Source organism: Sparus aurata, chromosome 9 (assembly GCF_900880675.1).
Source record: "Sparus aurata chromosome 9, fSpaAur1.1, whole genome shotgun sequence".
NCBI lineage: Eukaryota > Metazoa > Chordata > Actinopteri > Spariformes > Sparidae > Sparus > Sparus aurata.
Genome location: NC_044195.1, coordinates 31703015 through 31717557, shown reverse-complemented (window position 1 = coordinate 31717557; position 14543 = coordinate 31703015). Strand labels below are relative to the sequence as shown.

The following is a 14543-nucleotide window of genomic DNA, read 5'->3' as shown; positions in this document are numbered from 1 at the left end:
GCCTGTTTAAATCAGTGACTGCAACCTGGTTAATTTTGCGACCGCAGCCTGTTTCATTTGAGATGCAGTCTGGTTAAATATGTGACTTTAGCCTGGTTATATTTGTGATGCAGCCTGTTTAAATTAGTGACTGCAACCTGGTTAATTTTGCAAATTTAGCATGGTTAAATGTGTGACTGCAGCCTGGTTAACTGTGTGATGCAGCCTGGTTAAATGTGTGACTGCAGCCTGGTTGATTTTGTGACTGCAGCCTGGTTAAATGTGTGACTGCAACCTGGTTAATTTTGTGAATTTAGCATGGTTAAATTTGTGACTACAGCCTGTTTCATTTGAGATGCAGTCTGGTTAATTTTGTGACTTTAGCCTGGTTGTATTTGTGATTGCAGCCTGTTTCATTTGTGACTGCAGCCTGGTTAAATATGTGACTTTAGCCTGGTTATATTTGTGATGCAGCCTGTTTAAATTAGTGACTGCAACCTGGTTAATTTTGCAAATTTAGCATGGTTAACTGTGTGATGCAGCCTGGTTAAATGTGTGACTGCAGCCTGGTTGATTTTGTGACTGCAGCCTGTTTAAATCAGTGACTGCAACCTGGTTAATTTTGTGAATTTAGCATGGTTAAATTTGTGACTACAGCCTGGTTGTATTTGTGATTGCAGCCTGTTTCATTTGTGACTGCAGCCTGGTTAAATATGTGACTTTAGCCTGGTTATATTTGTGATGCAGCCTGTTTAAATTAGTGACTGCAATCTGGTTAATTTTGCGAATTTAGCATGGTTAAATTTGTGACTTTAGCCTGGTTGTATTTGTGATTGCAGCCTGTTTCATTTGTGACTGCAGCCTGGTTAAATATGTGACTTTAGCCTGGTTATATTTGTGATGCAGCCTGTTTAAATTAGTGACTGCAACCTGGTTAATTTTGCGAATTTAGCATGGTTAAATTTGTGACTGCAGCCTGGTAAAATTGTAACTACAGCCTAGTTAAGTACGTGACTGCAGCCTGGTTGAATTTGTGACTGCAGCCTGATTATATTTGTGACTGCAGCCTGGTTAAATTTGTGATGCAGCCTCTTTCATTTATGTAGCCTGGTTAATTTTGTGACTCTAGCCTGGTTGTAGTTGTGATGCAGCCTGTTTAAATTAGCAACTGCAACCTGGTTAATTTTGCAAATTTAGCATGGTTAAATGTGTGACTGCAGCATGGTTAAATGTGTGATGCAGCCTGGTTACCTTTATGATGCAGCCTGGTTAAATGTGTGACTGCAGCCTGGTTAAATGTGTGATGCAGCCTGGTTAAATGTGTGACTGCAGCCTGGTTGATTTTGTGACTGCAGCCTGTTTAAATCAGTGACTGCAACCTGGTTAATTTTGTGAATTTAGCATGGTTAAATTTGTGACTACAGCCTGGTTGTATTTGTGATTGCAGCCTGTTTCATTTGTGACTGCAGCCTGGTTAAATATGTGACTTTAGCCTGGTTATATTTGTGATGCAGCCTGTTTAAATTAGTGACTGCAACCTGGTTAATTTTGCGAATTTAGCATGGTTAAATTTGTGACTTTAGCCTGGTTGTATTTGTGATTGCAGCCTGTTTCATTTGTGACTGCAGCCTGGTTAAATATGTGACTTTAGCCTGGTTATATTTGTGATGCAGCCTGTTTAAATTAGTGACTGCAACCTGGTTAATTTTGCGAATTTAGCATGGTTAAATTTGTGACTGCAGCCTGGTAAAATTGTAACTACAGCCTAGTTAAGTACGTGACTGCAGCCTGGTTGAATTTGTGACTGCAGCCTGATTATATTTGTGACTGCAGCCTGGTTAAATTTGTGATGCAGCCTCTTTCATTTATGTAGCCTGGTTAATTTTGTGACTCTAGCCTGGTTGTAGTTGTGATGCAGCCTGTTTAAATTAGCAACTGCAACCTGGTTAATTTTGCAAATTTAGCATGGTTAAATGTGTGACTGCAGCATGGTTAAATGTGTGATGCAGCCTGGTTACCTTTATGATGCAGCCTGGTTACCTTTATGATGCAGCCTGGTTAAATGTGTGATGCAGCCTGGTTACATGCATGATACAGCCTGTTTAATGTGTGATGCAGCCTGGTTTAATGTGTGACTGCAACCTGTTTAATGTGTGACTGCAGCCTGGTTTAATGTGTGACTGCAGCCTGTTTAATGTGTGATGCAGCCTGGTTAAATGTGTGATGCAGCCTGGTTACATGCATGATACAGCCTGTTTAATGTGTGATGCAGCCTGGTTTAATGTGTGACTGCAACCTGTTTAATGTGTGACTGCAGCCTGTTTAATGTGTGATGCAGCCTGGTTAAATGTGTGATGCAGCCTGGTTACATGCATGATACAGCCTGTTTAATGTGTGATGCAGCCTGGTTTAATGTGTGACTGCAACCTGTTTAATGTGTGACTGCAGCCTGTTTAATGTGTGATGCAGCCTGGTTAAATGTGTGATGCAGCCTGGTTACATGCATGATACAGCCTGTTTAATGTGTGATGCAGCCTGGTTTAATGTGTGACTGCAACCTGTTTAATGTGTGACTGCAGCCTGGTTAATGTGTGATGCAGCCTGGTTAATGTGTGATGCAGCCTGGTTAAATGTGTGATGCAGCCTGGTTAATGTGTGATGCAGCCTGGTTACCTTTATGATACAGCCTGTTTAATGTGTGATGCAGCCTGGTTTAATGTGTGACTTTACACTCAGATGTAAGTTTTCCTTGCCTGCGTGTGATCCTGCAGATCACAGAGCGAGAGCTGAAGCCGGGCGGGGCTGGTATCCCCGTGTCGGAGAAGAACAAGAAGGAGTACATCGAGCGGATGGTGAAGTGGCGTATAGAGCGAGGAGTGGCCCAGCAGACGGAGAGCCTGGTCCGAGGCTTCTATGAGGTACGGCACTGAACGTCGGTGTATCAATGAGTCACTCTTGAAAGGGCAATAAGTAAGATTTTCTTAAGAGCACAAACTGGCTGAAACTCTCTGTGATCAGTGACGCAGTGTGGTTGCGTCATTGCATCAGGTGCTGAGATTTTCATGTTTTTATAACTGAAGACCCCGCGAGCCTCCTTCCACCCACACCCCGACTGACATCTGGCATTTTCAGCTTTGAGGAAAAAGGCTAAAAACAGTTGTGATGAAGCCGAAGAGAAAATGACAAAGCAGCATTTTGGTGAACGCCATCATGACTCATCGCTCTTCATCAGACATCTGGGTTCGATCTTTGCTCTTTCTGCTCCTGAGAGCCGGCCTGTCGTGATGATTATCGACTCATCGTCCGCGTTTGGTCGCAACGGATAAGATGTGATCAGGACCGTGTTGTCAGAATACAAACAATAAGTTGACGGCAAATTATCTGTTAACTCGTGAAAAGTGCGTCTGACGTTCAGGGTTTCTGAGACAAGATGCAGGAAGAATTTATTCATTTTTATTCACATTAAAAATGGAAGATGCACATTTTGAGCGTCCTTTGATTAAAAAGCCTCAACAACAAAACTTACACGAAAGCAATTAATCGTTGTAAAGTCAGACTGATATTCGATTTTTGACGTCAGTGCCTGTACCGATATTAGGAATATACAGAATATATACACAGAATGTTATCAAACACTTGTGACAAACATTTGTAACAGAGGAAGGATAACTTACAGGTTAACAATAAACTTTATTGTCTTTTTAATATACACACATATGGATAAATCAACATGTTGGCGATTTGCAGAACAATGTTCTCCTGGAGCTTTAATTTATTCAGGATATTTAAATATTATTTATGCTCTTTGAAAGGTTGTAGCACTATTATGCCATTATATTATTATATCAGTGGCATAAACTGATCTTAGAATGATAACGTCAAAATCAATTGTCAAATAAAGTTTCTTCCAGTCACCCCCCCCCCCCCCCCCCCCCCTCACTGTGATCTCATTTCCTGTCATCGCTAAGCTGTCCTATCAAAATAAAGCCATAAAAGGCCAAAACAAACAAAACAAAGAGATTCCATAAAACACAGGAAATTCCAAATAAAACACAAGAATTTAAGGAAAAAAAACAGGAAGAGATCAAACACAAACACAAGAGGCATGACACGAAACGACAAAATGAAACATTTTACAACAATACATATTTCGTGCTCGACTGGAATCAGCGGTATGTTCAGGATTTATTTTCACAGTGTGTGTTTGGGTTTTGCGCGCCGGTCGGCTCGGGACACGCTCCTGCCGAGCGTGCCTGCAGAGGTCTGTTCAGACTCTGAGTGACGACAGATAAACATGTTTGTATTCATCTGACATATTTGTACGGGCGAGAACTCTTTCCAGTTTATAACCGCGAGTTGATGAATGCTGACGCCGGCCCTCCCTGCTCAGCGTGACAGAGTGAAGCAGGAGCGGACTGTAATCTGGACCTCGCTGCTCAGATTCTGCTTTTTCCCTCCCCGTGTGTTTTCACACCTGGTAAAAAAAAAAACACCCAACACCTTGTTTAACTCCCTCACCTGGCAGGATGACAGACCGTGTGTTGGTGTGCGTTCACAGGCCAAATCCAACGTTTACAGTCAACAAACTGATGGAGACTTTCCCCACGATAATGTTTGTCCTCGGGATCAGCAGACGTGTTCAACCGCGTTCTGGCTCCTTTGATAACTTTGTTAGTCGGATAACAAACCCGTTCATTAGACAGTCAGGAGTCCAACATATTACTTCCTCCGTGTTTCCTGTGATAACGAGATGGATCACGACTTACTCATGTCATTATCGAAGAATAATTGATGTTCTTTGTTTGCTTGAGATCTTGAGAAACGAGCTCTGCCTCGACATGTCTGACTGAAGGCGTCGGGAGCGGAGGAGGGAATTTACGAGAAACGTTCTGACGCCCTACTTAGCCAGAATTAAAACAAGGTGTTTTGTTTTATAACGTGTTAAAAGTGCATCGTTTTAACTCATCGACGGTCAGACGTCTGGAATGTAAACGTGCGGCCTCTTGGTGTTTCTCTTTATCATAAATCTGTGGCCCTCCAAATAAAGTATCCGATCCAGTAACTCCCTCCATCGATGATGGATGATCAACAATACTCATTCTGTGTGTGATACCATGTGTTGGATCTGTTTGTCTGTGTTTCCAGGTGGTGGACGTGCGGCTGGTGTCCGTGTTCGATGCCAGGGAGCTGGAGCTGGTGATCGCAGGCACTGCGGAGATCGACCTGGCAGACTGGAGGAACAACACCGAGTACAGAGGAGGTACGTGAAGCTGCAGGGAGGCAATGAGGCAACGGAGCGGAGATGAAAAGCGTTCGCGGCACGCTGACGGCAACGTGGGGAAACTGGCAAAGCCAAAAATGGGAAAACACAGCCGACGTGTTCATCCACAAGCTGCGTGTGTGTGCATCCGTTAACTCTCGGAGGGATTTCCAGGTTTTTTTCCTCAACCGGTCTGAGGATTAAAACCCAGAAATCTGCCTGACTTCTCGGGAGATGTATGAATATGAATGACGGATGTGAGATAGTTTATTTCACACTGGCTCATTCAGCTTCATCCCTCAAGATCCTCTGACTGAGCGTGGCGGCGTCACATGTCGGGTCTGTCACAGCTCAACAGCGAGGATTCAGACGTAAAAGTCACGTTAATGTTCTGAATCGAGGACGTTGATCAGCCGTAATGTCATGAAGATGATTTCTACGACTCTCGTGTTCCTGTGAGAGGAACACTTTGTCTCAAAGATATTCATGAAGGTTGGTTCAGTATTAATGAAGTTATTAAAGGTCTATTAAAGGATATGACAAAATCTGCTGGGTTAAATATACATACAGTGATTCTGATATTTGGTTAAATGTCTCCGGGCCGTCCACGAGCTTCTGCTCGTCCTCTGGACAGAATCGGTGAAATTCAACTAAATTTCTCTTCGTTTCTTCAGCACAGTCCGGATGTTCTCGATGGGGAGACGATCATTTGGGATCAATTTCCTGCTGCATCAGAGACCAGATCTTCCGGCTGATGATTTGAGCTTTTCCTGAAGAATTTGGAGATAATCCTCCTTCTTCATCATTCCATTTACTTTCTTTAGAGCAGCAGATCCACTCGCAGCAAAACAGCCTCACAGCATATAATCCTACCAGCACCATGCTTGGCAGTGGGTTTGCTGTTGGGTCCAAACAACTTTTGTTTCTTTTGTTTTCCTCCAGAAGGTTTTTCTCTTTGTCCGTGCGATCAGCAGCAAACTTCAGTCGAGCTTTCAGGAGATGAAAATGATCACGTTGTCAGAAGAGCTGTAAGAAAGTCACCACTGAACCAAACTTCATGAATGTTTGTGGACGTGAACTTTAGACCACGACTGTGTACAACACAGACTTACCACAAGCGTTAAGGTTGTGAATCGATGGTATTTGCTTCCGTAGAAGCCGCGAGTTTGTGTGATATCGATCTATTTTTCAGAAAAACATTTGTTATTCACGGCGTTATGGAGAAAAACTACAATATCCCCAATCCTAAAGTGTGACAGCGGCGATTGGTGCCAAAGGAAAAGGCTGTCTGACAACGTAAAGCGCCAAAAATGTTCAGAATTTATTTTAGAAGGCTGAAAAACCTCTCGCTGTTGGCTGACGGTCGTCTCCTGCAGCTAACACACTGACTAGAGATAAGTACCTCATAAAACCTCACATCAGAAGACCCCAACTATCACTTTAAAGAGAAAGGCACTAAAACAGAGCTTTCACAGGATGCCCACAGTTTGTTTTGCACATTAAAGCATGTAAACAAACCAAAAATACAAATATGAACCTGATACGGGACCTTTTAAAAAGGAGTTCAGCCGCAGAGGATTTGTTCCCACGCTGATCATAAATGAGCTCCCAACTTTCTAATCGCTGTGCTTGTTAACACACACAAAAAAAAAGTCAGCAACAACAAGTCAAACAGCGTGAGATATTTGGCTGCTGAGGAACAGATGGAGCGCTTCTGAAAAGGCTTCCAGTTCACATTGAAACTGTGACGGAGACGCGATGTTCCAACACCACCGAGAGAGCGAGAGAGAGCTGCATCTCTGCTGGACGAATTTCAACGCTGCAACACGGAGTTTGAAGTTTGTTCCTCTCAAATTCAAACTAGACGCTTGAATTCTCAAAGATGAAACCAGTTGATTCACGTCTGGTTTCCTGAAAGGATCTAAAAAAGGTACTTTAACTCCTTCCTGCACATTAAATAATGAATCCTCAGTCCGAGAAATCATTTCATTATCTGAAATGTGCCGTAAAACGAGCCCTTGAGAACTTTGGGGAGTTGTTTCTATTAAATCATATTGATACGCGTTGTGTTCAGTGGCAGCATGCAGGCTCCGGTGTCCAAACCATTTACAAGACATCACATTAAAAGGCTCTTTAAGGGTCGGGCCAATGCAGCTGAAGAGCGGCCAGCAGCAGCAGAGAGACAAGGGAGAGAACTCAAAGCGACGTTCGGGCCGTGACTCAGTGTGAAGCTCTTTTAATAGAGGAATCGACAGAACGGCTGCAGACATTAAACATTAAACAGCAGCAGCTCATTCAAAAAAAAAACCCATCACAGAGGAGGAGGAGGAGGAGGAGACAGTGAGAGGAAGAGCCGGGAGGAGCAGGGCGACACGGTTATTCATCTGACTCATGCACCATCATCCTGTGTCATCTTCCCCGCAGGTTACCATGACAACCACATAGTGATCCGCTGGTTCTGGGCGGCCGTGGAGCGGTTCAACAATGAGCAGAGGCTCCGGCTGCTGCAGGTACGGAGGAGGCACGTGGGGGACCGCATGCACGCGGGGCCGCCCTCGTGTGGAGGCTCCGGGGAACAGCAGCCCGCTGCAGAGACACACCGGAGACCGATGGAGACTTTAGACTTCAGTCTGTGGTGTCTCTAGATTAAAGAGTTGGGGTTCAAGGTTTCTGTTTTTATGTTGAAGTTAGAAAACGTTCAGGTAAAAGTAGATCTTTGAGTCTCGTCTAAAAACTGACATGATTGGAGGACGTGTTATTATAAGAGTGATAATCATGCAAAAGAAAAACTGCATATTTTGTTATTACTTTAATGGACTGAATGGTTCTTTTTAATGTCATTATTTAAGTTTCTATTTCATTTATTTCATGTTGTTGTGTATTATTTTTTTACGTTTGCATTTTACATACACTTTACAAACTTAACATTTAATATTTAAGATAATAAAACAATGTATTTGTAGTTTCTGCACCTTTGCACATCTTAAAATAGTTAACTTGTTTACAGTACAGTGGTTTATTTTGTAACTTTCCAGCTCACCAGTAAGTCGTGATAGTGGTTGTGTTAGAAATACGACGGACAGACGGTGACGCTGCTCAGGGCCCATCGCTCTCTCCCAAAGCCTCAGTTCTTGACAATTTTGGTAACCCAGGGCTGCATTATTATCTGACTAGTTGGGAATGAGACTCAGAAATCAACTTTTAGGTGAGACACTACAGATAAACAGAAAGACGACATGTTCATGAAGCCAAAAACATCAAACATGACTGATGCTTTAAAACATTTAGTTTCACCTGTATTCTCTCTTTACATCAATTTAAAGTTTTCAGGTTGCTGCTTTCATACTTGTCCTGACTTTAATAGCCTCCTCCTCCTCCGTCTTCTTCTTCTTCTTCTTCTTCTTCTTCTCTAGTTCGTGACAGGCACCTCCAGTATTCCCTACGAGGGGTTCGCCTCTCTACGGGGCAGTAATGGACCCCGCAGGTTCTGCGTGGAGAAGTGGGGGAAAATCACCTCCTTACCCAGGTAAGATGTCACCTTCAGGGACTGTGGGGAATTATTGTTTTTTAAGACAAGATATAATAGGATAATGGTTTAACAGCAACAGAGGAGAGAGCAACAATAGTGAGCGTCAGTTAAAAACAGTTATAGTAAATAAGTAGAAAATATAAAGAATATCAGTAGAACAATCAGTAAGAAGAATATAAATAGGAAATGAAAACTGTTCTCAGAGGAAAATAAGGTCCCAGAACACTGTTTGAACCTAGAGAGGTGGCAGGGTCCGCCACATATAAACAAAGTGAACCAGTATGAAACTGTGTCGTCAGTTTGTTCATTCAGTCATGAAAACAAAGAGAGTTTGTTCATTTTGTCTGTTTCTCTTCTGATTAAAGTGTCTCTCCCTAAAACTACAGACTGCTCCTTTAAGACATCCCGTCTCACAGGTGAGTGATGATCTGATAACTTGTCTCTCTCTCTCTCTGTGTGTCTCCACAGGGCTCACACTTGCTTTAATCGCCTGGACCTCCCTCCTTACCCGTCCTTCTCCATGCTGTACGAGAAGCTGGTGACCGCTGTCGAGGAAACGAGCACGTTCGGTTTGGAGTAACCTCGAACGGAGAGAGAGAAGCATCTGGAGATCCACCGCTCTTCACTTCGGAGAGACGTGGAAAACAAAACTAATATCCTCAAAAGGCAACTAACCCCCCTCGTGGAAAACTCTGCTGTTTTTCTTTTCCGACCGGCTTTTCGTCACTCAGCACGCAGGCTTGGCTCCGATCCTCCGCCTCTCTCTCTCTCTCTCTCTCTCTCTCGTCAAAGCGAACACCTTCTGGAGGAGAGGCGGAGAATCGGAGGACGGTTTGAAAAGCTGTACAGTTTCTTGTTTTCATGGTTGTTCATCGAGCCACATGTGTGCTTTATCTCTTCAGTTAATGGCCTTGTTTACTGGATTTCTAGCACCTCCTCCTCCTCCTCCTCCTCCTCCTCCAACCTGCACCTCAGAGACAGCTGCTCTTGAACCTCGACGCTCCCTCCTCCCTCTCCGGACCTCTAAACTGTGTCCTTTCTGCACTGGGGCTGCAACGTTATGAACTATAGTACACACACACATGAATCACCTTTGCACAGAACACACACAAGACATGAGACATTTTGTTTTTATCGACGGTGCAGACCAGTGTTTCCCCCTCAGACTTTTTTTTATCAGCATTGAACGATGAGACATTTTAGACTTAAAGCTGGATGTTGGCTGGTCCTCCTTACCTGTACGAGAGCTGGGGAAACACTTGTGTGCACGAACACACATCAAACATACACGAATAGCGTAAAAAACAAGACTGAAATATAGACGTACATTGAAAAGTGAGTCTGATCGGTGAGGGTTGTGGACAGTGTGCTGGTCGGGACTGTTACCTTCGATACTGCGACATCAGAGCGATCACACGACCGCGAGAGGCTCAGACGACATGCACATCCTCCTCGACAAGGACGCCCCGACCGCCTGGCGCTCTGGGCGCACTTTCTTACAGTTCAACACATGCACTCGCTCCAGTATACAGACGCATCGACAGGCTCACTTCGGTCGAAACAGAAGTGCACGGCCCCCTTCGAACTGTTCCACACATACATCACGAGTAATAGATGCATTTCCTCACACAGACAGATGCTCATAAATATGACACACGACGTCCTTCTCACTGATGTAATCGCCTCCCACCCTCTTAGAGTGATGAATGTACCAAATAAGTGACTGAATGTATGAACCTCGAGCAACTCGGCCGAAGAGGAAACGCAAAGCGGATGGAAAAGGGGAGTCAGAACGTGACGCGGATGAAGAAGACTCGAGCCCCCCCCCCCCGCCGGTGACGTCCGGGTGCAGCGGTGGGATCGTTTTTAGTGCCTCTCGGGTTTTCCTGACCATGAAGTGAAGTTTCATGAGGGAAGCTGATTTAATTCCCCCAGATCAATGTCCCACAAATCAAAGATGGTGGAAGTTAAGGAGCTGCGGGTTTAAAGGAACAGTTCATCCAAATGTGAAGATTCATGTAAGGTCAGGTGACGTTTGGTGGTCCACGAAACATTTCTGGAGCTTCACAGAAAAACTGTGTTGCGGCATTCTCCAAAACATGTGAATTAGATGAGGAATTGTTTTAAAATGTAGAGTGCATACCTCCGCCAAGGCCCGACAGTCCCCTTTTATACTCACTCACTGATACCAGCAACTAGATACACCTGATTTTTGCATTATTCTCTGAGAAATTAACTTAAATATTGACACCCTACAGTATCTCACAGTGTTAAAGGAAGTGAGAATAAAATACGTGGATCTGTCCCTTTATCTGGATCCACACTAAAAATTACTGGGGTCTATTCTGGGCTGAGACACATCCTCCGTCCAAACTGCGAGGAAATCCGTTTTGTAGTTTTTGTGTAATCCTGTTGACAAACCAACCAACCGACCGACTTCCAGGGGTGAAATCATGAAAACATAAAATGGCTCCAGCTCATCCAGTCAAAGTTTCAGTACGTTTAGGTGCTAAGCTAAGTCTGAAGTGGGTGAACAAGCCCGACCAGACAGTTCTGTTTGTTTCTGTTTTAAAACAAGTCCCCAGCTATTTCTGTTGATAAGGAGAACAAATGTTGTGTTCAAAACCGTCTGTTCCGTCCAGATGATCTGGAGACGTGAAGGGTTTACAGATCCAGTCTTAATCCAGACTCATCGGGACGCCACAGCGTTTGAAGGCACACGGTGCTGCCAACAGTCAAGCCCTCGAGGCTAATGTCAGCTAGCATACTACTGTTGACGGTGAAGTGCAGAAACAGTGTGTTGAGTGCGTCTCCCCCCCCCCATCCAGACTCATTTAATATTCTGCTTTTGTTTTTTTTTCTCACTTCTTATTAAAGTAAATGAGGTCACGTCTCACGCAACCATCAGCTACCATGTTTAAAATCTGTGGAGTTCATGCGTGAAACCAAAAAACAAAAAACAATTTCAAAAATGTAGGATTTCAAAAGTCCTTTAGTAGTCTGTAGAGTGCTGAAGCCACGTCCCATCTGCTTTTCGCTCTTTATGTAAGTATGTGTTTCCAAATTGCACCAATTCGAAGCTTCCTTGGGCTCTTAGCAACAACCCTGGCAAGTGTGAAGTAGATCAGATAAACGTTTCTGCAGATATGTGTAGAACAGACAGACAGACAGAGCTTCCTTCTTCCTTTGCAGTTCAATGTTGAGATGCTGTTATTGCTGTGAAGCTCCAGAAATGTTTCGTGGTCTACGAAACGTCACCCCATCATCACGAGGGTGAGGAGGAGATGACGAGTGAACTTTCAATTTTTTGGGTGAACTTCTCTTTTAAATTTCCCAAAACTAGATATCACCACAAGGGGGCAGTAAGGTGTGCTGAAGGCAAAGAAGCTGTGAGTGTCTCCTTTTCATGAATGACCTGAGGAGGTGTGATGATGATGATGATGATGATGATGATGATCAGGAAGCAGCACCGGGCTGTAGGGCTGTCTGGATATCGTACTTTAGAACTTTTTGGCGTACACGTCCATGCAGGACAATAGTTTTGTCTTGAAAGCATGTGATTAAAAAACATTAACTCTTAAGTGCACGACCCAAAACCCTGATCACACACAAACACACACACACACACAGACACACACATACACACACACACACAGGCAAACACACAGACATACTACTCGTTTTCTATGGGGTGCATGCAAGATTACACCTACTGTACAGAGTCCTGTTGGAGCTAGACCACAGGGGCTGGAATAGAGCTAGAGAGCCCCACATGTGATCAACATGTGGAGGCAGACTTCCGTATCCCAGCCCCCCCCTCCCAGTCCAATACTGCATGCGGGATCTTCCCGGTCAGCTCTGTGAGCCGTGCCGCGGGCAGAGACCCCTAGATGGCGTTGTGTTATAGCTCGATATTGCATGCTGAAATAGTGCAACACACTGTCCTTACTAGCTTTTTTTGCATGGGGATATCGCTATCCATTGAGAAAAAAGGGGTGAGGGAGCTGGTTAAGTTGTGTCACTTGAGGCATGCGGCCTTATGCTTACCTGGCACTGTCATACCTTGAGTGTGAAGCTCATGGGAACAGGGTGTAGGGAATAGGTGCTCTAGCCACTTAGTTTTAGCTCTGGGAACGGACACGGTGTGAATGCAGTAGTTTGTTTTCTCTATGACAGTGTAACGGCGAGTATCTCGGCAGCATGTTTCAAAAAAAAAACGTTGTTCCTTTCACATGTGCGTGTCTGCCTATCTTAGTAATAGGTCGATGGTTATGGTTCATTGCTCATGAGTCAGTGGTGAATCAATAGGGCTGTTTTGATTTTGTGAAACGTGAGAGCACATGTACGTGTACCATGTGTGAGGTCCTGTTTGTCTCTTTGTATATAAATGTATACGTATGTCTGTCCTGTTGTGTGTATAAATATATATTTTGCACCGAATGTACCAAAGGTTTGGGGCTTGCAAAGTCAACCATTAGGCCTGCTCTCTCTATTTCAGTCTAACAAAACACATCCCACTCCAGAACATCACCTCATGTTTGCTTGACGGGCAGATTTTCGTGGCATGGGCAACAACAACAACAACAACAACGACAATGCTTCACGTTAGGGTTAACACTCACTCGGTCAGTTTTTCATATATCGAGGCTTTTCTGCTGCAGAGCACTGGTAAGATTGATTACTCGCTTCACATCCAGATGAAGACAGTCGCACCTCTCGTCTTTCCTCCTACATTTTCTGACAGGACCCGGCTCCGGTTTTCAGAATTCCACTCTATGCAAAGCTCCTGTATGTGTGTCTCCATTTCACCCCGATGATTGTAATAAAAGAGAACAAATGGAAAATTTGAGATTAACGACACGTGAGCCTTATTTATCTTCTGTACCGGTCGTATGAGTAAATATCAAAATGTGTCATCTTTATAGTTTATTATAAATCACAGTTCATTAAGACACATTGTTAACCTTTTCCAGGCAAATGGGGAAAAATGGAAAGAAAATATGATAAAAGGTCTCTGAATAATACAAATTTTAAAGATAATATGGGAAAATATACTTAAAATAATCAAATTTTATAATTATCCCTAATAAATGACTTGTACACGTTATACTGAGGCTTCCAGGCCGTCCACATGATAAACAAAATGTAGCTGTGCACAGCAGACAAAAGAATTACATAAATGTAAATATATTAAACATACTAAACAATGATTACAACATAGTAAGTGATGTCAAAAAATATGATTACAATGTCAAGATAGGAAGTAAGGGGACACGTAAGTATGAGATAAACATAATCATATTTATCTAATAATTTTCACTTTCTTACTTATAATTTTCCTTTTTATCTCGTAATTTTCTGCATTTTTTCTGATAATTACCTTTTTTTAATATATATTTTTGAGTATCTGTCCCATATTGATTACTTTTTTCAAATAATTATGACTTTTATCACATAATTTTGAATTTCTATGTTATAATTTCAACTTTTTCTCTCATAATTATAATTTTTCGCTCATTATTTTGACTTTTTACCTCATAATCATGACTTTGTTGTCGTACTTAACACTTTTTTTAACCATGTAATCATTTTATCTCATAATATCTACTTTCTATCTACAAAATGATTCCTTTTTTGATAACTTTGACTTTCTCCCTCATAATTTTGGCTTTGTATGTCATTATTATGACTTTTTTTTATCGCTTTGACTTTTTATTTACTATGTATTACCTTACTTTCATACCTTTTTATCTCACTATCAGATTTTTTTCTCTT

At 42.9% G+C, this 14543-nt stretch overlaps 1 protein-coding gene across 4 annotated transcripts in view; it reads left to right on the top strand.

The window, feature by feature from the left end:
* hecw2a (HECT, C2 and WW domain containing E3 ubiquitin protein ligase 2a) overlaps positions 1-13623 on the top strand; it is a 43141-nt gene extending 29518 nt beyond the window's left edge. For all 4 annotated transcript variants that reach the window (XM_030427857.1, XM_030427856.1, XM_030427854.1 and 1 more), the window contains exons 26-30: positions 2751-2897; positions 5125-5239; positions 7664-7749; positions 8653-8765; positions 9237-13623. In XM_030427857.1, coding sequence (XP_030283717.1) covers positions 2751-2897; positions 5125-5239; positions 7664-7749; positions 8653-8765; positions 9237-9348 — 573 coding nt within the window. In that variant the 3' untranslated portion in view covers positions 9349-13623. The remainder of the gene's footprint in view (positions 1-2750; positions 2898-5124; positions 5240-7663; positions 7750-8652; positions 8766-9236) is intronic.
* Positions 13624-14543: the final 920 nt, after the last annotated feature.